The sequence below is a fragment of the Sceloporus undulatus genome, chromosome 4, assembly GCF_019175285.1.
Source record: "Sceloporus undulatus isolate JIND9_A2432 ecotype Alabama chromosome 4, SceUnd_v1.1, whole genome shotgun sequence".
NCBI lineage: Eukaryota > Metazoa > Chordata > Lepidosauria > Squamata > Phrynosomatidae > Sceloporus > Sceloporus undulatus.
Window position 1 is genome coordinate 58,374,325 of NC_056525.1, and position 24,221 is coordinate 58,398,545.

General features: G+C 39.5%; 1 protein-coding gene across 2 annotated transcripts in view; it reads right to left on the reverse strand.

Annotated features, from left to right (window-relative positions):
* CDK18 (cyclin dependent kinase 18) overlaps positions 1-24,221 on the reverse strand; it is a 129,506-nt gene that overhangs the window by 14,013 nt on the left and 91,272 nt on the right. The window contains exons 3-13 of one of the 2 annotated variants that reach the window (XM_042465428.1): positions 12,898-13,037; positions 11,310-11,435; positions 7,539-7,595; positions 6,808-6,922; positions 6,527-6,621; positions 5,269-5,331; positions 4,834-4,957; positions 4,081-4,201; positions 3,429-3,526; positions 1,943-2,048; positions 1,515-1,557 (exon numbers count right to left, since the gene is read on the reverse strand). In XM_042465428.1, the coding sequence (XP_042321362.1) occupies positions 1,515-1,557; positions 1,943-2,048; positions 3,429-3,526; positions 4,081-4,201; positions 4,834-4,957; positions 5,269-5,331; positions 6,527-6,621; positions 6,808-6,922; positions 7,539-7,595; positions 11,310-11,435; positions 12,898-13,037 (1,088 nt within the window). The remainder of the gene's footprint in view (positions 1-1,514; positions 1,558-1,942; positions 2,049-3,428; positions 3,527-4,080; positions 4,202-4,833; positions 4,958-5,268; positions 5,332-6,526; positions 6,622-6,807; positions 6,923-7,538; positions 7,596-11,309; positions 11,436-12,897; positions 13,038-24,221) is intronic. The other variant, XR_006103711.1, reaches the window with a different exon arrangement.

Genomic DNA, 24,221 nt, shown 5'->3' on the forward strand with positions numbered 1-24,221 from the left:
TGGTAGTCAAGGGTTCCTGTCTCAGCCCAGGATTTCCTCTGCCCCATCCCGGATTCGCCCCTTTTCACTTGCTGCCCCTCACTCCTGGAACCTTCTTCCTCCACAAGCAAGAGCCATCACTTCTTTAACCAGCTTCAAAATGGAGTTGAAAACCATCCTATTCAGAGAAGCCTTCCCAGGCATCGCATCATTGTCGCTTACTATCTGATGTTCTGTTGTTGGCTGTTTATCGATCCATTTCCTGTATTGCTATGTACTGTATATGTATTATCCTACTTGTGAGTATGTATTTTCCCTGGATAATGATTAACCTTCCATTTTGAAGCCAAGCCCTCCCTTCAGTCCATCTGCCTTGGTCCTGGCCTCGGAGGTTGAGAGGAACTGCTGGACCTCTTACCCTTTCCCGTCACCACTCCCTTCTCCTTCTGTGTCATGTCTTTTTAGCTTGTAAGCCTGAGGGCAGGGAACCGTCTAACTAAAAAGATTGCATGTACAGCGCTGTGTAAATTTACAGCGCTTCATAAATAAAGGTTAATAATAATAATAATAATAATAATAATAATAATAATAATAATAATAATAATAATTTTGGATGAATTGACAAAATTATTGTTTACACTAGCAAACCTGAGAAACTGATGGTTCGACCTGCCACCTCAGTCAACTCTTTATGGTGCATCAGTGGAGTATGGACAAGGAAAGTGAAAGGAAAATAAATCTTGTCCATCTTAACATAATTTCAAAATAATTTCCAATTGGCAAGGGTGGTGAACTTGTTGTCCGTCAGTAGTTGTTAGAATAAAAAAATTCTGTCAACCCTGACTGCTAAGATTAAAGGGAGTTTGGAGTTCAACATTACCTGGAAATTTTCAGTCTCTGTCATTGGCATCATCTCCTTTGACATTTACCTCTGAACAATACATTAATAGCTACAAGTCATGATGCCTCTGAACAACAGATGCTAGGGGATGATATTGCATTCATGTTCTACTTATGGGTTCCCAAGGTCATCAGGCTAGAAAGTGTGGGAACAGTTTGCTAGGGCCCTTTTAAACAATTACATTATTATACTTTTACTTGAATTGCATGACAACGTCTTATGGAATCCTGGGGTTTGTAGTTTGATGAGGTACCACAGCTCTCTAGAAATAAAATCTAAATATCACTTCCTAAACTACAAAGCCCCAAGATTCCACAAGCAGTTAAAGTGGAATCACAGAACTAAACAGTAAACAGGTCCCTGGATTGCATTGGATTGCATTGGCTTTAGGTCTGATTCTGCAGGGAGGGCACTTCTGTTCTTGAGAACAGAAGCAGGCACTAAGAGAGCTCTATAAAAACATCAAGATCAGAACAGGTATAGAAAGGATACTAAAAGGAGCAGTAGAATGCCACTTGACTGGGTACCCTTGGATACAAGTTCTTTGCAAGCATATTTCCAGTTAGCACTGGGCATCCAAGCCCTCCCTCTTAAGTAGATAGCAGACAACTAAGGGTACTCATGTTAGACATACCAGAAGGAGATTCATCAATAGGTCGATCCCTTCTGTATCCAGTCTGCAAAATAAGAAATGTGTTTTATCTATTTGTGAGATTCTGCAAGGAGCTGGATATTAACAGGAACAGCATACTTGGGCATCTCAGGTCTCCTGAGCTTCCCCACTAGAAGAAATATATGTTAATTATTTAGAAAATACTTGTCCACTTAGGCAACAGAGGTCCTTCTTGGAACAGTGGCAACACAACAGGCATAAAAATGTAGCTTCAGAACACTAACACCACCTAGTGGCAATCCCAGAAAGACTGATATCAGTTATAATCATTTATTTTTGTCTGCCTGTTTCTGTACAGTAGGACTGAAGCTTGCTGCCCCTCCTCATATTCTCCAGCAAAAACCCATTATAAAAAGAACTTGTTCTCCCTTGTAGGACTGATGTCTCACCTTGGCACATGATTTATCAAGGGCTGGGCACGATGCTGTGTAAAATTATATGTTCTGAATTCCTCATTGGATGTGATGCCAGGCCAGGTTTCTTCTGCAGGAGTGCCTATGGGTAGGGGAAAAAGGATTGGAGGGATCAACCAAGGCTAAACATTTTTATTGGAAAAACCTGTGGCAAGGTTCAAAATGGAAACAAAAGTCTCTTTGGGATTTAGAATTCTAAAAATCCCAGGCTCAGCTAGGAACATACAAAGATAGGAATTCACCGACCCATCAAGCACCACTAGCACTGAAATCCAATTTCTAGGTCCAACTAGATTTATTTATTGAATCCATCTTCACAAGTGGAAACCTATCATTCAGCAGTTGATTCAATGGATCTATTCTAGTTGGGATTAGCAACTGGATTCAAACCCAAGTTTCTATTTCTGTTGTTACAAAAGCTGAGAAAAGTATTTTTCTAAGCTCCATTTTATATTGCAGAGAGATGTTTGGAAGCACACTGGCTATATGGCTATTTAAAAGACTGATAAACAAAGCAGAGCACTGGAATATTAGAACACATAAAGATGCCTTACCATATAATTGGCTCATTTGGACCAGTGCTGTCTAGTCTGAGCAGCAGCTGCTCTGGACTTCTTCAATCCTGCTGCTTCAGAGTACTTAAATCAGAGGTATCATGGACTGACTGTGAGCTGTTATGGTAGGGCATGCTCTACTATACTGAGGGTATGTAGCTTCCATGACCCACTTGCTGCTTCATTATATATCAGGATTAGGGGACCTGTGGTCCTTTCACTATTATTCAAATCCTATTCTCTTCATCCTGGCCAGAGGTGATATATGATGGGACCATAGTTTTCTGTGGGTTTTTTGGAGTATGTGGCCACATTCTGGAAGAATTTATTCACCTGCATATGTGGCTGGCACCCTCTGAAGACATGATGGGACTAATTTTTCATCCAGCTCTGGAGGATCAAAGGTTACTCCCACCCTTGCCATTAAACTCTGCATCCCTTGCTGTTACTATTTTACTTATACTCAACTCTCCATGTTCTTGCCCCCACCAACTCCCCTTTTCTGTGTCTTCTCTTCCACAAAATCCTTGTAGAATAAATAATAATAATAATAATAATAATAATAATAATATTTATTTCTATCTTCCCGCCTCTCCCCGTGGATCGAAGTGGCATCACAACAAGGTTAAAATCACAAAGTTAAAATTACAAGAACATTAAAAGTCCAATTTTTTTGACAACCCAAATCTTGGCTGCAGACTTAACTGCAGAATTGTAAACATTTAGTGAAGTCAGTCTGAGTTGTCCTGATGTTGATTTCTTCAGAAGTGCCCCATATACTGTATTATGTTACCTCACCTGCCAAAGAAAACCAGTAGTTTTCATATTTAGCATATTTAATGCTACAGTTTTCTGTAACTTCCTCTATTTCAGCCCGCACCAAGAAATAGAGAATGGAGAGAACTCACCCAACATTTTGAATATTAAATGTAGTTCCTCTTTCACAGTAGATCCTGGGAACATGGGACGTCCTGTGATCATTTCATAGTGTATGCAACCCACACCCCTAAAAGAATAAGTATTTATGAGACATTAATGGGGTTCAAACGTATATAAAGCAATCAGGTCCTGCATGGCCTCTTATCCTGCCTTTCTCTCATTGCTTCAGACTCTTCAGAGAAAATAGGACAGCTACATTGATTTCTCATTACTGGTCCACAATATCTAAAGTTAACACAAAAGACAGGAATGGCCTCATGTCATTCTCTTTTTCATTACGGAAGAACACATCAGTGAAATGAAAAAGAGGAAGCCTCCAGGAAGACAAATATTCTCCTCTGTCTTGTACATCACAGGATGGGAATGTGTTACCTCGCATCAGTCCATCCAGCATGACCAATTGTCAAAGAAGATGGAAGTCGCAGCCCAGCAAAATCTTGAATGCCACCATATTTCTCATCCCTACTCTATGGCATCAGCTGTTATTCAGCCTATATGATTTTTTTTGGTCTGGCTCCTGGAAACAAATTTGACTACGAGCTACTGCAGTTGTCTTTTAACAGATGGATAAAATCAGTGGGGTGAACTACTGTACCACCCAAGCGTAGGTGCTCAACTCACCACATGTCGATGGGAGTGGAGTACTCTGTAGATCCCAGAAGAACATCAGGAGGCCGATACCACAAAGTGACCACTTCATTGGAAAATGTTTTTGTAGGGACAGACTTGGCTCTGGCTAGACCTGAGGGTGGAAGTGATGTCAGAGAGATATAGATCTGGGACTTGCCAATGACAGTTTTATCACAGTTATAGCCAATATCAGGTTTACATCTATATCTAGGCAAACTATGATAGCATCCATCATTCTGCAAACTGTTCCTACTTAAACTGATATCCTAAGCAGAGAGATAATATATTGGTCATATTATTGGACTGCAACTTGGAAGATCCATGTTATAGTCCCCCTTAAGCCATGAAAATGACTTGGATGACTTTAAGCCAGTCACTCTCGATCCTAGCTGACTAGAGAAAAAGTGAACAAAATGCATACAAAAATAACATCACGATGCTTTGGACTGTGGTGCACATCATAGCTGTAAGTGATCTTTCTGGTTGATTGTCAGTTACTGGGTGATAAAAATGGTACTGAAGATCGATCTATCTGCCTGTCTGATGTATATCTTTTCCCAAAATGGGATTCAAGGTAGAAGATGCAGATCCCAGCTTGGGGGGGGGCAGCAGTGGTAACCCCCAAATATATTTGACCACACTTCCTTGATTTTGGAACAAAGAAAGAATTAAACTGCACCCCTTCCTATTCTTTACCAAATCAAAGCCACCCTGGAGTTATGCCTGCTTCAATACTTAACTTACCAAAGTCGGCGAGTTTCAGTTCACCTTTCCCATTAATAAGCAAATTTTGTGGCTTCAGATCCCTGTGTAGGATCTTAAGCTGGTGGCAATAGGACAACCCACGAAGCAACTGGAACATGAAAATCTTGGAGCAGCAGAAAAGAAGAGGATGGAGAGAATAGTAAGATTAAAGGTATAACCTTTTAGAAAATACAGCTCTTCTAAAATAGGGAAGGGAATCACATTGCCCTCCTGTTCTTGTTGGACTACAACTCCCAGGGAACTTCACTATTAGCTATTCTGGCTATAGCTGGTGGGACCGAAAGACCAGCAGCATCTGGAGGACCATATGATTTCCACCACATGCTGTAGAAGGGCACAGTGCACCCTCTTAACACAGACCCTCAGAATAATTTTACAAGGCAGAAAGCCAATGCAAAAATTGCATTAACTCACCTTCACATTGTGCATGCTCATCAGATTTCCACAGTTATCCAGGTACTGCTTCAGGTCACCATCCTGCAAAAATAAGCATGTCTTGAGATGCCTAGGTTACCTTGAAGAACAAGGCACTCCCCATTGTTTGCCAGTAAAAAATGCAAGTCAAATTATAATTCATGGCACTTCAGAGGCATAGAATATGACTGTGGTGAAATGCTTTCTCCAGCTCAAATCAGTTCTACAATACACATTTCACATCCATAAATCCTTTCAAACTGTGTGTTTCATTTCTTAAGGAATACAGTACATAGTTATGATAGAGGCTGCATCTACACTACAGAAATAATGCAGTTTGACAACGCTTTAACTGCCATGGCTCAATGCTATGGGATTCTGGAATTTGCAGTTTGTTGTGGCACCAGAACTCTCTGACAGGGAAGGATACCTCACCAAACTATAAAGCCCAGAATTCCATAGCATTGAACTTTGGCAGTTAAAGTGGTGTCAAACTGCATTATTTCTACAGATGTAGCCTCAGTTGTTGCAGGGAACGGTTAATTTTTCCACTAGCTAATGCAGCTACTGCAGAGTCAATGTTTAATCTTTTCACTAGGGGAGCAACTGCAGAAAAGTAACATGTTTCCAGTAATGAAACCACATTTTATACTGTTGGGAAAAGGTAATTCTCTCATATCTGCATCCAACCACACACCATTTCCATTGCTATTAAGGTGAAATTTACCTGGGAGAAAATCATACCAAACACAATGCCATCTATCTCTTAGTAAACATGCAGAGAACCAGCATGGCATAGTGTTTTGAGTACTGGACCAGGACAATGGAGACTAGGGTTCGAATCTCAGCTCAGCCATGAAAACCCACTGGATGACCTCGGACAAGTCACACTCTCTCATCCTCAGAGGATGGCAATGGCAAATCCCCTCTGAAGAAACTTGCCAAGAAAACCTCATGGTAGGTTTGCTATAGGGTTGCCATAACTCGGAAACAACTTGAAGGCACACAACAGTAAAGTAAACATGCACCAAACTGTGCATGCCACCTGGAGCTTAGGTGAGCAACTACTGTGGGCTGACACAACTTTTGCAACATTTGAATGAATAACATTTATTTTATAGATACTGACAACCAGCAGTTAAGGTGGAAAACCTCAAACCTCAATTCAGTACTAATCTCAACCACTGTAAAAGTGCAGACAAGCCTGGAACTGTTGGGCCAACCAGTTTCTCTATAAGAAAGAAGGCTGGAGACTCACCAGATACTCAAAAACAAGAGTGAGGGAGCATTTTGTGTGGATGATGTCATGGAGGGTCACAATATTTGCGTGCTTCAGATTCTTCAGTAAAGAAACTGACAAAGTAAAGAGATTAGCAGCATTAGTTGTGTGGATCTGAGGGTGTATGTGTCATGTGCTGGAAAATCCAAATTGGGTTTCCAATCCTATAGTAATGGAAACAGAACTCCCTGATGTTTCCATGGATCTTCCATATCTGTCAGGGAGTGCAGGGGGAGAGCAGCCAAAACTCTACTTCTTACCTTCTCGTATAGCTGTGCAAGGGGCTCCTTCTTCATGTTCCAACCGGATCTCCTTCAGAGCAACCAGGTTCTTGGTGAGCTTACTGCGCCCTTTAAAGACAGTGGCATAGGTGCCCTGTGAAGGAGGCAAGGCAAATAAGCAGCTCACAAATACATTACATCCCGCCCTCTACTACTTTATTATTTAGGATAGCATTCAAATATAGCATTATTCTGGGTTTGTTGAAACAGATTAAAAGTCTACACAATTATTTTAAAATTATGCCATTGCACTATCTTCATCCAAATAAAATCCTCAGAAGGACTTGATTCAATTTAAAATTGCATCTTTTCAAGCTTGACAAAACAGTTGGGTTATTTGGGGGGTGCGGGTGGGAAGAGCCATGCAGTAGCAAAGTGTTGAACTGATGTCAACAGGTTATTTTGAATGATTTGCATGAAATTATATAAAATCATTTTTTTAAAAAAGTCTATTCTGAAATCACACTACCAGGACACTGAACAGTCTTAACATTTCTTACCCACACAGATAAACCTCAAGGGCTTACCTAATCCAATTCATAATAAAAAAGTGCTTTAACAAAAAGTCTGTAAAAGTCTTAGAACACCACACCCTAATAATGTCTCCCAAAATGGATGATGACAGCTAAAATGTATTTAAAAAGGTAAAAAATAATATATTAATGTATACATTTTTAGGGTTGTAGGATGATTGTAGTTCACATTCTTACCTCCCCCAGCTTCTCCAGTTTAACATAGGTTTCCATCTTCCCAAATCCAATGTCTGACTGCCAAGAAGAACAAAGAGGAATCAGTAGAAAAGATCCTACACTTTTACTTAAGAAACGTACATTGCAATCCAATGTATGACTACTGAAAAATAAGTCCCAGTGCACTCAATAAGACTTGCTTCTATAGAGATGTGTACAAGTCTGCGGCCTTACTGATAATCCACATTATATAAAAGGGCTCTGGCTTCTAACAAATGTAGTGGGAAATAAAAGCAACATGGGCCCTTGAACTCACAGCTAAATGTACTGGACTCTGGGAAACAAAGCACATTCACCAGGGAATCAAAACATGCTGTGTCCTTGAAGAACCTGTGGGATTTTTTTTCCTGTCCATAGTGCACAGATGTAGAATATTAATCGAAACAGATTTCTTCACTTAGAGTGTGTTGCAGCAAATAACACTTTCAACTGCTTTTAGTTCTAACATTTCTCCATCTGTCTGTCATACTTCTTAGTTCAAACACCAGTTTAATCTTCTGAGGCTCTTCCCTGTACTTCCGTAATGTCTTGGATCCTGGCTGACAGCTGACCCAGTTGACCCAGGGATCAAGGTAATTAAGCTAATCTTCCACTTCTTCAACCAGTATGTTTGACTTCTGACAAAATAAACAGATATCTCTAGATTCCAGATTCAAAGAACTCTATTCTCACTTAATATATTAGTGCTTAACAATCCATATTTTAAATGTTGTCCCCCTTGGGCTACGAATGAGCTTAGGCACTTGCGCCTAACAAACACATATAGCATTTACAAACATGAATGGATCACAGAATTAATCCATTTATGGTGATAAGAGGATTTCAAGGAGTAAGTATTAAGGTTGCTAAGGTCACATATTGTATTATAAGCATATCAATTATTTAACACTAGGTGGTGGTAAAGAGTCTTGAGAGAAAAACAGCAACAAGATTTAAGAATTATTTCATTTTCAAGCCACTGGAAAATGATTTTGCATGGCAGCCTAGGAAAGAGAAAAAAAATGGAACATGATTTTTCACCTGCAAGGAAGAGAACAGACTGAGAACAAATGTATGAAAAGGTCTTTGTTTTTGTTTGTCTTCATGTTGTTTCAAATTACAGCACCCCTAGAGCAAACCTATCATAGGGTTTTCTTGACAACTTTCTACAGAGAGGTTTGCCATCCCTCTGAGGATGAGAGTGTGTGACTTGCCAGTGGATTTCCATGGCAGAGCCAGGATGTGAACCCTGTTTTCCCAGTGTCCTAGTCCAACAATCAAACCAGTACACCATACTGGCCCTATCTAAAGGTCTTAGGTCCAAACTATCTGAAAGGCCATATAACATTATATAAGCTTGCCCAATTTTTAATATATTTGGGGGAGAGTTTTCTCTTTGTTTCACCATCATCACAGTAATGTTTGGTAAGGACTCAGGATAGAAGCTTCGGTGGGAGGCTCGGAACAGATGTACTGGCTCTTAATATGTAATGTATTTTAACATGCTTTTAACTTTTCTAAATTAATATTTTTAAATGGATTGATATTTAATGCTTTTTAATTTTTGTATAACAAATTATTTTAACTATTTTTTTAAACATACAGTGTAAGCCATTTTGGCTCCCATGTGAGAGGAAAGTAGGTTATAAAACAAGCAAGCAAGCAAAGAAAGGTACAACATCTAAACTAAGGATGGAAAGATTTAAAATATTTGGAAAATGATAAAAAATTGAGTTTCTCAAGTGTCAGGGCAGGCTGATGAGGAGACACCAGGACTGATGAAAATCTGTGATGTTTGGGACTTACTCTGCACAAAATTCACAGATTTTTTTTGCACAGGAAACAGCATTTTCTACACAGGACATAGCATCTTTGTAGAAAATGTTGTTGGCTATGTTTAAAATGGTGTTTTCTGTGTAAAAAAGCCCATTGACATGCAAACAGTGCACACAATTATGTTGGGAACTGCAAAGAGTCCTCAAAACTGCTCAGCTCTGTCAGTGAGGGAAAAATGCAGAAATTATTTATTGCTGCCTTAGAGAATAAAATTAGTGAAGAATTACATCCCTAATCTATGGCAACAAAGAAGTGAAACAGTAAACAAACTACATTTTCATTCAAGATTTTGGATAGCCTAACTAATCACAGCTCAGAATGATGAAGGGAGGCTCTAAGCAAACGTCAGCCCCTGGTGTTTGCAAGTGATCATGGTCAGGGGGTTGGGGGAAGTCATGCTACAACTTCTATACATAAGAGCTACAGAGAGAGCGCAATCTTCTTAAAGCTGCTTTTAATAAATAAACATTATGTTCAGTAGAATGCACACTGTTTGAAGCGTGTTCTTAGCATTAACACTTCAAGCTGTTTTACCTACACGTATGTCTTACTGTTTCAAAAGCATGCACATCTGATATGATAGTTTGCTAGTCTTAGCCTGGCCTGCTATCATAGTTCTGAATATATTTGGCATTGCAGAGAAATGTCACTTTCAGTACATTAAAATATTGTATCATTGCCACAGAGAAGGAGCACAGGTTCCCTCCCGCCTCCAGCTCAGGAAAGAGCTGTACCTGAGCCCCTTTGAGAACTTAGCCAAAGTTTACTGGTCTTTAAATTCACAGGCTGTTAAGCTGAAACATACCTTTATTACGGTACTTATTCTAGAATGTTAAAATCATAGATTCTCACTGGATCTACAGCAGGGCTAGGCAACCTTTTTGAGCTGGGGGCTGGGTTGCTGCCCCTCAGACAACTGGGGGGCCGAAGCCAAAAATAAATAAATAATTTAAAAAATTTAAATAAATAAACCGGGACAAATGTAGGACAAAATTTTCAAATGGAGGACATTTTTTTTAAAAAAAAGAAATGGAGGACACGCTAAAAATTTGCTGATTTTTAAAAAAAGGTTAATATAAATGCATGTTTCTGAGGCTTCTATAGACAATTGGCCCCCTTGCCCACCGCTTGCCCCCCTTGCCCGCCTCCTCCTGAAGGCCACACACCCTCACTCAAGAGGCCAAAGGCTCCAGCAGCAATCGGTGGCAGGACCGGGCTGGGGCCGGTCCCAAGGCCTAGCCGGGCCGCATCCGGCCCGCAGGCTGCAGGTTGCCTACCCCTGATCTACAGGGTCAGTCTCACACAGACAATACAAAGAGGTAGCAGTAGAAGAGGAAAAAATAGAATGGACCATCCTGGACAAGAGCATGGCTGGCTGGGGGAACACTGAACAGGAAAATAAGTGGGATTGTGAAAAACCCATTGTGCCTATTTTGACATTAGATTTTTTGTAAAAATGTCAAAAAGGGACTAGTGATCCAAAGGAGACTTAACATGACTGGACATCCCACAAAGGTAATGACAACATTCCTGAGTTTAAAGAGGACATACATTTTAAATTTATGAGCTTATTAATATTTATTGGACAGCTGGTTCAACTTCGTATATTTTATTCAAGACACCGAAAAAGTAGCACAGGTAAATGGGAAGCCCTTAAGAGATAATGTTTCTCTCTTTTTCCACCAGCTCTTGTTAGAAAAAATAATGTCCATTTTCTGGACATTACAGTTATAAAATAAATTAGAATTACTTAACAGCAGACACTTCCAATATAGTGTCAGGAGTAGTTTTTCTTCCCTGGTTTAGGTGACTTGTGCATGACAATTCTCATTCAATGATATGTACAAGTGTCTGAGAGTAAGCCATGGGTTTCAAAGAGTTATATTTTCTTGACACCTGCCAAAGAATAGAACTCACAAGTGATGCCCGACGAGACATCCTGCTAAGAGGCTTGGAAATCTCTGGACTTTCCATCTCTAGCTTCTGGAGGAACTGTGGGGGTAGGCGAATATCCATGGGCAGAGAGAGGCGCTTGCTGACATCCTGTGGAAAAGAGTAACACAGGGTCACTTTCTATTTATGATGGCCAGATGCAAAAGAGAATGGGACTCCTGTACCTGAAAAAATGTACAAAAGAGGAAATAACCTTGGCATGAAATACACCAACTGGATTTCTCTCCTCTATCCAGTTATTAAAGGAGTAGGTGTCCTGTCCTCTTTTGTATCTTGACAGTCTGCTCTTAAACCTCCAAAAGTGTTAGCTAAAGATATTCAGCAGTCACAGTTCAAATGTCATATGCATCCTATGTGATCTTATTTACTTTGTAAGATAGTCCTACTTTTGGTGCTCCAAAATTATAAATTGAATGATGGGATCCTTCTAACCATAGGGGAGAAAGAAGTAATATAATTAAAGGCACGTGCATCATTGTATTTATTTATTTTGATTTTCCAAACTATTATTCAGTTCAATTGAAAGCAGAGACAAGAGAGCTCAGTTTTGGTTCTGGCAAATGAAATGTTATGTGGACTCCTTAAAAATGTATTCAAGTATTTTATATGTCTTAATCTCTCCATAAGTAGTTTTGGGATTAGTTTTTGTTTGGGGTCAGTGGTTATGGTCTCTAAGTCCCCTAGGCCAAACAGTTAATGGCTTTCAGCAGGGGAGAACATGGCATTCTGTAACTTTTAAAAACACTATTTTGTCTATAAGTATGATACAATCCCTGCACTGGAAAATGAAATAGGATTTTAACATTAAGTCCACCATCTCCAAAGGTCACCTGCCTCTATTGACACAAACTTATCACTAGGGTAACTGCAATTTCCATATGTTTATGAGCATCCTTGAAGCAGCCATTCATGCAGCTGTTCCAAATCCACTTTTTATCAGAATAATCTCTGTTATTTAGTGAAACATCTAACTAAATCAATCTAATCTGAGATACAGCATTAAAATATGAAAACTTTGTTCAAGATCTTTTCTGGGATGAAAAACATGCCAGAGCCATGTGAAACAATAAGATAGCAATACATTTTGGCTAATTCTTTCCTGAGTTAAACAGAACATTATTTCTTGAAGACAGATTTCTAGTTGATTTTTAATCCAGTAAAATAAAATAAAATAAAGGCAGAAGTCTGCACTGGAAAAGCAGGTAGTTTTTTTTAAAATGTTAAACCAGTGGTTTCTAAACCTCCAGATGTTTTGGAGCTCAGCTTCCACAGTTCCTTACTGTTGGCCAAGCTGGCTTGGGCTTCTGGAAACTGAAGCCCAAAACATCTGGAGGGCCAAAGTGTGGGAAGAACTGTGTTAAACCCTCTGCAACCTTTTTAAAAAGGTAAAGTGCTGTTCCTGGAGACTTTCAGGAGAGATCATTCATCCTTTTTGGAGCAAGAAAAAGGGCAGTCTGGGGAGAGAGGCATTGAGGGTCATAAATACAACTGGGAGCCACCCTTGATTATACCATCCAATACAGACCCTCTACAGTTTACAGCTGCAGATTACCTCCATAGAAAATCGCCGTTGATTGCCATTTCGGTAATGTACTGCCATTGGGGACTGGCCTTCCAAAGGTGAAACAGAACTGGTCTGTGTCCTGATATCCCTGTTCAGATGACCCAGATGCAGATGTCCTTGTGCAATATCTGATTTAAAAAAAGAAGAGCTGATAGCAACTGTTCAGATGACTGTACAGACTGGCAATAATAATCAGAGACACAGGTGAGTTTAACAAGCAGCAGCCATTTCTTCATTTAATCCATAATCTGCAGACATAACGTGCAAACCAAAGCACTTGTTCCACTCAAAACCTTAGAATCATAGAATCGTAGAGTTGGAAGAGACCACTAGGGCCATCCAGTCCAACCCCCTGCCATGCAGGAAATCCAAATCAAAGCATCTCCAACAGATGGCCATCCAGCCTCTGTTTAAAGACCTCCAAGGAAGGAGACTCCACTACACTTCGAGGGAGTGCATTCCACTGTCGAACAGCCCTTACTGTCAGGAAGTTCCTCCTAATGTTGAGGTGGAATCTCTTTTCCTGTAGCTTGCATCCAATGTTCCGGGTCCTGTTCTCTGGAGCAGCAGAAAACAAGCTTGCTCCCTCTTCAACATGACATCCTTTCAAATATTTAAACAGGGCTATCATATCGCCTCTTAACCTTCTTTTCTCCAGGCCAAACTTCCCCAGCTCCCTAAGTTGTTCCTCATAGGGCATGGTTTCCAGACCCTTCACCATTTTTGTCGCCCTCCTTTGGACACGCTCCAGTTTCTCAATGTCCTTTCTGAATTGTGGCACCCAGAACTGGACATAATATTCCAGGTGGGGCCTGACCAAAGCAGAATACAGTGGCACTATTACTTCTCTTGATCTAGACACTATACTTTTATTGACGCAGCCTAAAATTGCATTGGCCTTTTTAGCTGCCGCATCACACTGTTCACTCATGTTAAACTTGTGGTCTACTTGGACTCCTAGATCCCTTTCACATGTAGTTTCATTCAGCCAGGTGTCACCCATCCTATATCTGTGCATTTTATTTTTCCATCCTAAGTGCAATACCTTACATTTCTCCGTGTTGAATTTCATTTTGTTAGCTTTGGCCCAGCTTTCTAATCTATTCAGATCATTTTGGACCTTGATCCTGTCCACTGGGGTATTAGCTATTCCTCCTAATTTGGTGTCATCTGCAAATTTGATAAGTATGCTCCCAATTCTGTCATCCAGGTCATTGATAAAGATGTTGAATAGCACTGGGCCCAGGATAGAGCCCTGTGGGACCCCACTGGTCACTTCTCTCCAGGATGAAAAGGAACCATTGTTGAGCAACCTTTGGGTTCGGCCGGTCAACCAGTTACAGATCCATTTAACAGTTCCTTTGTCTAGCCCACATTTTACAAGCTTGTTTGCAAGAATGTCATGGGAAACCTTGTCAAAGGCCTTACTGAAATCAAGATATACTATATCCACAGCATTCCCTTCATCTACCAAGCTGGTAATTTTATCAAAGAAAGAGATTAGATTTGTCTGGCATGACTTGTTTCTCTGAAACCCATGTTGAGTTTTTGTGATTATGGCATTGCCATCTAGATGTTCACAAAGTCTTTGTTTAATTATCTGCTCCAGAATCTTTCCTGGTACTGATGTCAGACTAACTGGACGATAATTGTTGGGATCCTCTTTTTTCCCCTTTTTGAAGATGTTTGCCCTCCACCAGTCTGCTGGGATCCCTCCTTTTTTCCAGGAGTTTTCAAATATGATTGCCAATGGCTCCGATATTACATTTGCCAGTTCTTTTAATACCCTTGGATGGAGTTCATCTGGTCCCGGAGACTTAAATTCATTTAGATTAACAAGGTGTTCCTCTACTATCTCTTTACTTATTCTGTGCTGAAATTCCCCTATTCTGTCCTCTGCTCCATTATCCTCGGGTTGAGCACCCTTTTACTTTTCTGAGAAGACTGAGGCAAAGAAGGTGTTGAGTAATTCTGCCTTTTCTCTGTCCTCTGTTAACATTTTGCCATCCTCTCAAAGCAGTGGCCCTACCATTTCCTTCTTACTTTTGCTGCGGACATATCCAAAAAAGCCCTTTTTGTTGTTTTTAACCTCTTTAGCAAGTCTGAGTTCATTCTGCGCTTTAGCTTTTCTGACTTTACCCCTACAAATGCCTATTTCTTTGAATTCCTTTTTCGTGATTTCCCCCTTTTTCCATTTCTTATACATGTTCCGTTTCAAACTTAGCTCGGTTGAAAGTTCCTTAGGCGGGGTACAGACCGCCGCTTTGCGGCGATCTGCCGCCGCCGCCAGCTAGTCCGTGGCGGAGCCGGAGCCTCCATACGGCGCCGCTCCCCTGCGGACTGAAAAAGAAGCTCCAAAATGGAGCTTCTTTTTCCGTCGCGTTTGCGACGTAGTGAGGCGCCAGGGGCGCACTCGCTACGTCACAAGCGATGCGACGCGTACGGACGCTCAGCGTCCGATACGCAAAGATGGCGCCGGCTATGTACAAGGGCCGGCGCCATTTTGTACGGACGGAGTCCGTACTAGGCCCAGGGGCGTCTATAAGAGACGCCCCTTTTTTAAAATGGGACGTCCTCCGGACGTCCCAAAGGGCAATATAGAAAGCCCCTTAGTCATCCATCCTGGTTTCTTGAGACACCTCCCGTTTTTCTTTCTCACTGGAACTGTTTGAAATTGTGCCTTCAGTATTTCCCTTTTGAGAAACTCCCATCCGTCCTGAACTCCTTTATCTTTTAGTATTTCTGACCATGGAATCGCCCTCAATACTTCTCTAAATTTACTGAAATCCGCTCTCCTTCCAGGATTGCAAACCAAAACTCATTTCTATGCAAAGCTTTCTTGTTTTTTTAAATGGCCTCTTACCTTTGACCTCCAATCACTAAGAGAGAAGAGCAGAAGAAGCTCTAGGAGTCAAATGGGGAAACCCTGGAAACCAGTTTAGGCTTGAGAGCTGGAAATTCCCTTTCCCTGCTGTAGTGTCTACTGAAGTACATTTGCTAGAGAAAGGTTGCAATATGACACAAAATGAAAATACACCCCTCTATGTGAGCAAGGATTCTGAATAAACATGAACAGAGACAGGCTGTAACTTATTTAATTATTAATCTATATTATCCTGAACACTTTAGACTATTAATATATTTTTGGCTTAGTACTGTAAATAATTTAGAAACTTGAGGACAACGGGAAATAGTTTAACTGAGAAGGTGGATTTTATTTGTTAGTCACCAGATTGCATGTTGATGTTGCAATGGGCAGCTACATGCCCATCTGTTTTTATCTAGTGACATTTCTCTTAGTTTCTCAGTACCACTCAGGAGGCTACCCCAAGGATGACACCAATTATCCAAACAATGTTGAGGGTCATTCACTAATACTATGAAAACATAGAAAAAACAAGCATATACCTTGTACAGCAATAGATGTATATCTTTTATGCAAAGGTACCTCTCATCTGCACAGGAAAAAGACTGAGAGGTGATATGATAGTCATCTTTAAATATTTGAAGTGATGTTATGTAAAGGATGGAGCAAACGTGTTTTCTGCTACTCCAGAGACCAGGACATAAACCAATGGATTCAAATTACAAGAAAAAACATTCCACCTAAGCATTAGGAAGAATTTCCTTGATGGTAAGACCTGTTCAACAGTGGAATAGACTCTCCCAGAAAGTATCGGACTTTATTTTTTTAGAGGTCTTTAAACACAGGATTGGATGAGCTGGTCCTTACGCTCCCTTTCAGCTCTATGAATCTACAATTCTATGCTTTCCCTAATAAATTAAGCAGATACCTAATTAGGAAGGAATGGTTATGGAATTAATTCCTCAAGGAAGGAGGTGATCATAACCAACATAATATTTGGGAAATGGTCTAACTCAGGAGTGGGAATTGCCTACTCTAGATGTTGCTGCACTGAAACTCTCTGCATTTCTCCCCATTAGCTTTAATAAGTAGGGCTGCTGGGAGCTACAGCCCAGCAACATCTGGAGAGTTCCATTTTGCCCACCCCAGTCTAGATAATACCCATGTTCTTTCCTGGCTTATAACAATGGGATGTGACATTTTGCTCGAGCTATTAAGACATACATACCAAAGGTCCCCAAGCCCACCTGAGGGCCACAGCCATAAATTACAGGTGTCAAATGAGCATTTCAGGGTGTACAAACAATACATTTTACCTTTAACCTGCTGAGCTGGTTGTGCCATTCTGAGAAATGATAATTTAAGTAGTTTAAGTGATCCCTTTTTCATGAGATTACAGCTTTGGAGTGTTATTGAGCAACAAATGGAAAATGAAATCTGAGCAAAGCCAGCTCACAAGCCTTCTGTGTATGCCTACGTCTCTCCGGTCCATGGCTTTATGTTCTGCCATTAAACCTGATAGGGCTGCAATTAGTGACTGGTTGCTAGGAGTCTTTGGAGCAGGAAGACCCAGACAGATGTACAGCAAAACACTCCACAAGTGCAGCGTAGGTCACCCGTGTACCTATGAAATAAACTTCTGAGAATATGCAGAGGGAATATTTCCAGGAGAAACCTGCACACAAACAAACTGTTTGCCAATTATGAGCTTTCTGAAAAGAGCCATGCCATTTAATGTTAACTAAGTTTTAATTCCAAGACCTGTGCCCAATGGATCTATATGGCAGAAACTGGACCTTTTTATAAAAAAAACACAAAAGATGAGTACAGAGGCACAAAACACAATGACTGAATTTGGCAGTGTGAACTCACTGCATAAGCCAGTTGTTGGGAGACACAATGTTGTTCTTCTTGGGGGGGGAAAAGACTGTCAGGAAACAAAGGTAGGCCATTTCTAAGTAAAATGTGAAATACAATTAGAAACCAGTGTGGCAGAATAATATAATGTGATTATGGCTGCCACCATCCAGGAGAGAGCCAGCATGGTGAAGTGGTGTCAGTGCTGGGTTCCCCACTGAGCCATGAAACCCACTGGGTGACCTTGGGCAAGTCACACTCTCTCAGCCTCAGAGGATGGCAATGGCAAACCCCCTCTGAAGAAATCTGCCAAGAAAACCTATGACAGAATCTCTATTAGTATCGTCTTAGGATTGCCATAAATTGGACATGACTTGAAGCAACTACAGCAACTACAATAGTTAAATATAAGAGTTCCAGGTGTAAAACATCGTCAATGTCTAACTCTCTGCAATATTAAACATTTGAGCACTGCCCTCATTTCACCCCTCCCATTATTATTTTTTAGAAAAAGGAAGAAATTGTCCTAAAGTGGTCAGTACTTGGGAAAATTGTACTGCTCTTCCATTTCTGTCAAAAGTACAGTTGACCCTCCATCTTCATGAATTCAACCATCCATGGCTTGAAAATATTAAAAATATATAAATTCCAAAAAGCAAACTTCTATTTAGCCATTTTATATATGGGAAATGGTTTTACTATATCACTGTATTTCATGGGATTTGAGCATCCAGGGATTTTGGTATCCAAGGAGTGTCCTGGAACCAAACCCCGGTGCCCATTGTATCAGATTTTTTGGGTTCACAAAAGAAACATAAGAAACTAGGGTAAAATGGAGAAAAGCAATGATCTAAAGAAATCATTTTAGACTAGAAAAAGGAGACATTTCTGAGATCTTTTGAAATAGGTTAGCACAAATATTACTATTTTAAAAAAAGAAAAGAAAAAAGACAAGAGCAAAGGAATCCTTGCTTTTAACATTACTAGTAATTTACAGTCAAATATCAATAGGAAGAGAATAGAAAAGGGGAATGTTCTATATAACAAACCTACATGCTAGATCCCCAGTCTTCCTGCCTTGAGTGGTAGCTCTAATCCAAAATACATTTACCTGAGAATAAGTGCTTTTAAACACTGACTACCAAGCAAACACGTATGGAAGGGCACTACCAAAGTACAGTAAGATATAGGGGCAGAGAGGCAGCATGGTGTAGTGGTTTGAGCACTGGACAAGGATTCTGGAAACCAGGGTTCAAACCACTGCTCAGCCATGGAAACCCCTGGGTAGCCTTGGGCAAGTCACTCTCTCTTAGCCTCAGAGGAGAGAATGGGAGACACAGTCCAACAATTACCACCAATATAGGTATATATTGAGAGATTCTCAATTACGAGATTCTTCATTACGAGAAACATTACATGTAGGCCAGCAATTGAAACAATTGTACCAACTATACCACTGATGATCTGGTGTTGAGTCCTGTCTGTCTCTCTCAGCCTTCTACCTCACAAGGTTGTTGTGAGGATAGATGAATTTGGAGAGTACACAGGATGTAAAATAAAATAGAAACAAATAAGCAATTCTAACAAAAAATGTGAAAAATGAAGGGGAGTTATGGTTACAAGAAAAAACAGAAGTTAAAATAAATAAAAGAATAAAGTACTTGGGTATATGGCTAACAAAAAAAACCCAATGAGTTATTAAAAAATAATTATACAAAACTTTGGACTAAAATTTTAAAAAAAATTAATGAATTGGAAAAACCTTCAATTATCATTTTTAGGCAGGATTGTGGTGATCAAAATGTCCATACTTCAAAAAAAAAAAATTTCTGTTCCAAATGATCCCCATTATAAATTCAAATAAACCATTTAAAATTTGGAGAAAAGACCTATCACACTTTATATGGCAAAACAAAAGACCAAGGATTAGACCTAAGTTGCTCCAAGATGCTCGGGAGAGAGGTGGTCTGACTCCCCTGAACTTACAGTTATATGCTGATGCAAGTAGTCTTATATGGATAAGAGATTGGATGAATTTAGAAGACAGAAGATTATTAGAATTAGAAGGAGAAGGACTAAGTTTTGGTTTTCATGCATACTTGGGTGTATGACAAGGAAAAAGCTAATCAAATAACTAATAATCACTGTGTGAGGAGAAATCTACTGAGAGTGTGGAACAAATATAAAAGGAATATTATTCAGAAACTCACTATGTGGTTATTACCCCATGAAGCCATTTATAGGAAAGAAATGATTAGGTGGGAATAATGATTTAAATATAATGAATCGACTAAGAAAATTATGGGTAAAATTAAAATAAAATCACAAGTAGAATTGGAACAACTAGGGTTTGATATGGGATGGTTCACTTATAGATGGATCTATGAAAGAACCATGAAGGACCTAAAAGAATTTGGAGACAAAGAAAGTAAGACAGAGCTGGAAAAGGTATTAATTAATGAGAATGAAAGATTAATTGGGAAACCCTATAAGAAATGATTAGAAATGGAAATGGAAGACGAAGTTGTTAAAGATACTATGGTTAAATGGGCTAGATATTTGGGTTGTAATATACAATTAGATCATTGGGAACATATTTGGAAGAGAGAATTGAAATACACAGCATCTCAAATATAAAGGAAAATTGGTATAAAATGTTTTATCACTGGTATCTAACTCTGGAGAGATTAGCTACAATCTATAAAAATAAAAACAACAAATGTTGGAAATGTGGGGAGACAGAAGGAACATTTATACACTGCTGCTGGAATTGCAATTTTTTTTAAAAAAATTGGAAACAAATCAGAGAATTAATTTGTGAAATATTACACATCAAATTAGAATTAAAACCAGAATGCTTCCTGAAATGGAAATAAAACATGGAAAGCAAATGTTCTATATGACAGAAATGGCAAGAACCTTAATAGCACAAAAATGGAAAACAAAAGATATTCCGAAGAAATAGGACTGGTTAATGAAACTAATGGAAAGAATAGAAATGGATAAGCTGACCCAAATTCTAAAGAACAAATCTTTGGGTAATCCTTCGGAAAAAATTAAAGAAGAATGGCATCTAGTGTTTGAATATATGAGGAAGCAATGGGGGGAGATATTTCTCTGAGGAGAGAGGTATTTGAAATATCTAATTTGATAGACCAACGGAAATGATTTGTAGATAAAATAATGCAAATATATGCTGAAGAAGTACAGCATTCGCAAGGGAGAGAAATGAATTTTTGTACAGCGAAAAATGTATGAGATGAGTAATAGTGGGCAATTTCGATAGAAGAAATAAATAGATAGATAGATAGATAGATAGATAGATAGATAGATAGATAAGAGAAACTGATAGGATATGTGTAAGAGATACTCAAAGCAACATATTAAACAAAGGATGAAAGTCATAGGGTTAAGTGTAAATAAGGGTGTTAGATTTATAGGTTTTTTTAGTTCATATGTTTGCATATGTATGTATGTATTTTAGTTAGTTTTTGTTGTTTTTTTTATGTTACGGTGGTGGTGGTTGTGATATATGTTTTATTTGATTAAAATAAAAAAATAAAAAAAATAAAAAGGTTGTTGTGAGGATAAAGTGGTGAAGAAGACAGACACCAGCACAGCCCTGAGCCCACTTGAGAAAAGGCAGAACATAAACATAACAAGCAATACACAATGAGTAGTTTATAACTGCATTCTGTAACTGCTACCCTGTACTCAAAGATGGCTACTTTGGAAACAAATGCAAAGGCTTCAGATCTAGTGAAGTATTAAGCAGCCAAGTTTCTAAGCAATGTGCCATCTTTCATCCAGCCAGTTCCTAGTTCAGGGTGCAGATACTGGAAAAGGCAAGCTAGTGGGTTCTGTGTTAGATAGCCTCCGGAGCCTGCACTGATGTTGCTTTCAAAAACAGTATTGCCAAAGGTACATGCTACATCTGTATTATTTCCCCTTGAGCTGTAGCTTTTGAAAACAGACTTTCATCACAAAAAATTCCAGAGGGTTAGCCTGCTGCAGCAAAAACAACAAAAGGTGGCTCAAGACACTTTTTTGCTGTTTTTAAACAAACTGTTCTCTATGTTTTACTGTTTTACTCAGTACACTCATTCCTGTGAAATATGTTAACTTGCAATGGTTTGCCTGATCCTCTCATCCCACAGGAAAGAGGCACTTAGCAATATTATGTTTGTGTACGAACAATAAAATATTAAATAAATGGGAGTTCTTCCCATTATCCCTATAGTCACTACCCAATACAGTGGACAAACTAAATGTATGCAGGTAGAAACACTGCTTTGAACAGAAAGGCAGATTTGATCAAAGGCACAAAACTAGAAGTCTCTTCCTTCTGGCTGGTCTGTTTGTTATATTCAGCACAAAAAATGTAATACGTGAACATAAAAAGGCAGGTGGACTTCTGAGCAAACTAAAATGAAATGTCTAGCTGTCCAAGGCATGCCTCCCTGAGGCCCATCCAGTGAAAGCCTGGTTTACTGCTGGCAATCCCACCAGCTGAGAACTACCTCCCATGTTTTCACTGTGTTGATTTCGATGTATTTGGACAGTTATCCAATTTGCTCACTAACTGATGAACTGGTGCATTCTGCACAGATCAAAACAGCAGGCTCTCTGGGGTGACACATCTAAGGGATCAAAAGTTGGTTGGGGGGAGGTTGAGTAGATTAGCAAGAGCAATTTTATTTCAGCACTAATCTAAATTAATTGCAAAAATATTTTGTACTTTAAAAAACAATGAGGCGCAAGCTTTCATGTGAAAAAAACTAAACACCAAAACAGAAACAATCAATCCAGAACTGGCACACTAAAGCAGAACAAAGATTGTTAAGTCATGGGCTGTGTGGCATTGAATGAACCTCAGTTCCACACAATGTTTTGTAACAGACTACTTTTTTTAAAAAAGGAAAATACACTATTACTGATTAGGCAAAAGAGGAAAAGAGGAAAAAGGCAATTAAAGTCATGTTATAAAAACTATGGGGTGCCCCCATAGTTGTTGAATTCTTGTTGCCTCGTCTCAGACACTGAACAAAGTGCAAATAAGAAAGGGGGATTAAAGCACTGTCCATGCTTAGAAAAGGCTCACTGGCTCAGCAAAGAAGCAAAAAGTCAAGAGTCAAACAAGCATAAAGCTCTAGAGCAGTAACCTTACTAGATGCCTGTGCCCAAATGGCCTTGGCTGGGGAATTTGGTTGTGATAAAGGCAAGCTCAGAGGCCTGTTTGATTCTGCTCCACTTTTCATGTGGATTACAAGCAGGCCCTGACACTTAGAACATAATGAGGCTGCATACGATATCAAAGCAAATTAAAAGGGAAATTGCAGGCATTGCTGTTGACAAGTCTCACTCTTTTTATAAATATATTTAAACATTACCTCTGCCAAAACAAGCTTTGATCTCCTGGGGAAAGAGGCCAGAAACTCTTTGCTTTGCTTGAATCACAACTTTTTAATTACTGTACTTTGTTAAGTGTTAACATATCTGCACAGTTCTTAAATAGCCAAGCTCCAGAAAGATCTCAGTTTATTTTGTGGCTTGTTTCTTCCATCTATCAATAATTTATGTCTTGCACTCCAAGAATCCTAATCAATGAAAAACAACCCACCCACCCACCCCCTGTACAAATACTATCTGTAGTATTTGCAGGCCAGATTGAACTTTTTAAAACAGTATGTATTTTACCTCTGCAGCTCTTCTGTGGAAAAGGAAACAGGAAAAACAACAACAACAAAACCAGCAATGATTATCTCAACAGAAAAGAGAAGTTATAAGAACATTCATGCCTTGCCCATATATGCCCTGACATTTTGTAGAGAAGGAGGATGAAATAAGCTTTATAAATTCAGTCCTAGTACCATTGCAGTTTGGCTCTTATTTTAAGAAAGGCCCCAGAGCTCTCCAGCACCTGTGAATCAGAAGCAGGTGGATGACATTTCTAGCTTTTCCATATGGAACTGAGGCAAAAGGAGATGCCTTAAAGATGGAGAAGCTTCAAGCAGTTCTTACAAAAAGTCTTGAGAACTCTTTACAAGTGCCCTTTCCAGCTTTTGTACCAGCAGACTGCACCAAACCCAAAGTTGACACTGCCTGGAACTTCCTGTGCTCACTTAGAGGATTATTTGTTTTTCCACTTGTCCTTCTGCGATTCTTTGTGCATGTCTTATTATTCCTTGTGTTCAGGGGAGGGAAGGGGAAGGGAGAGAAAGAAAGGCAGGCAGGCAGAGCATGGTTAAACGTGATGTGATTTTCTAATTGATAGTGTTTGATTGCAAGGTAGATTCTCTTATTGGGGCCTAATTATTGTAGCCTTTGGTTGCAGCCTAATTTTGGTGGTAACTGATGGAATGAAGAAAGGTGCCTTGTCCATGGTCCCTGACCACAGAGTTAATAGTGTATGTTGACTTTTACCATTGAACAAAGAGGACTAGTAACAGCCAATAGATGTGATGTGGAAAAGAGTCAAGGGCCCAAACACACTGCAGAAATAATCCAGTTTGAGACCACTTTAACTGCCATGGCTCAATGTTAGGGAATTCTGGGAACTATAGTTTTGTGAGACATTTAGCCTTCTCTG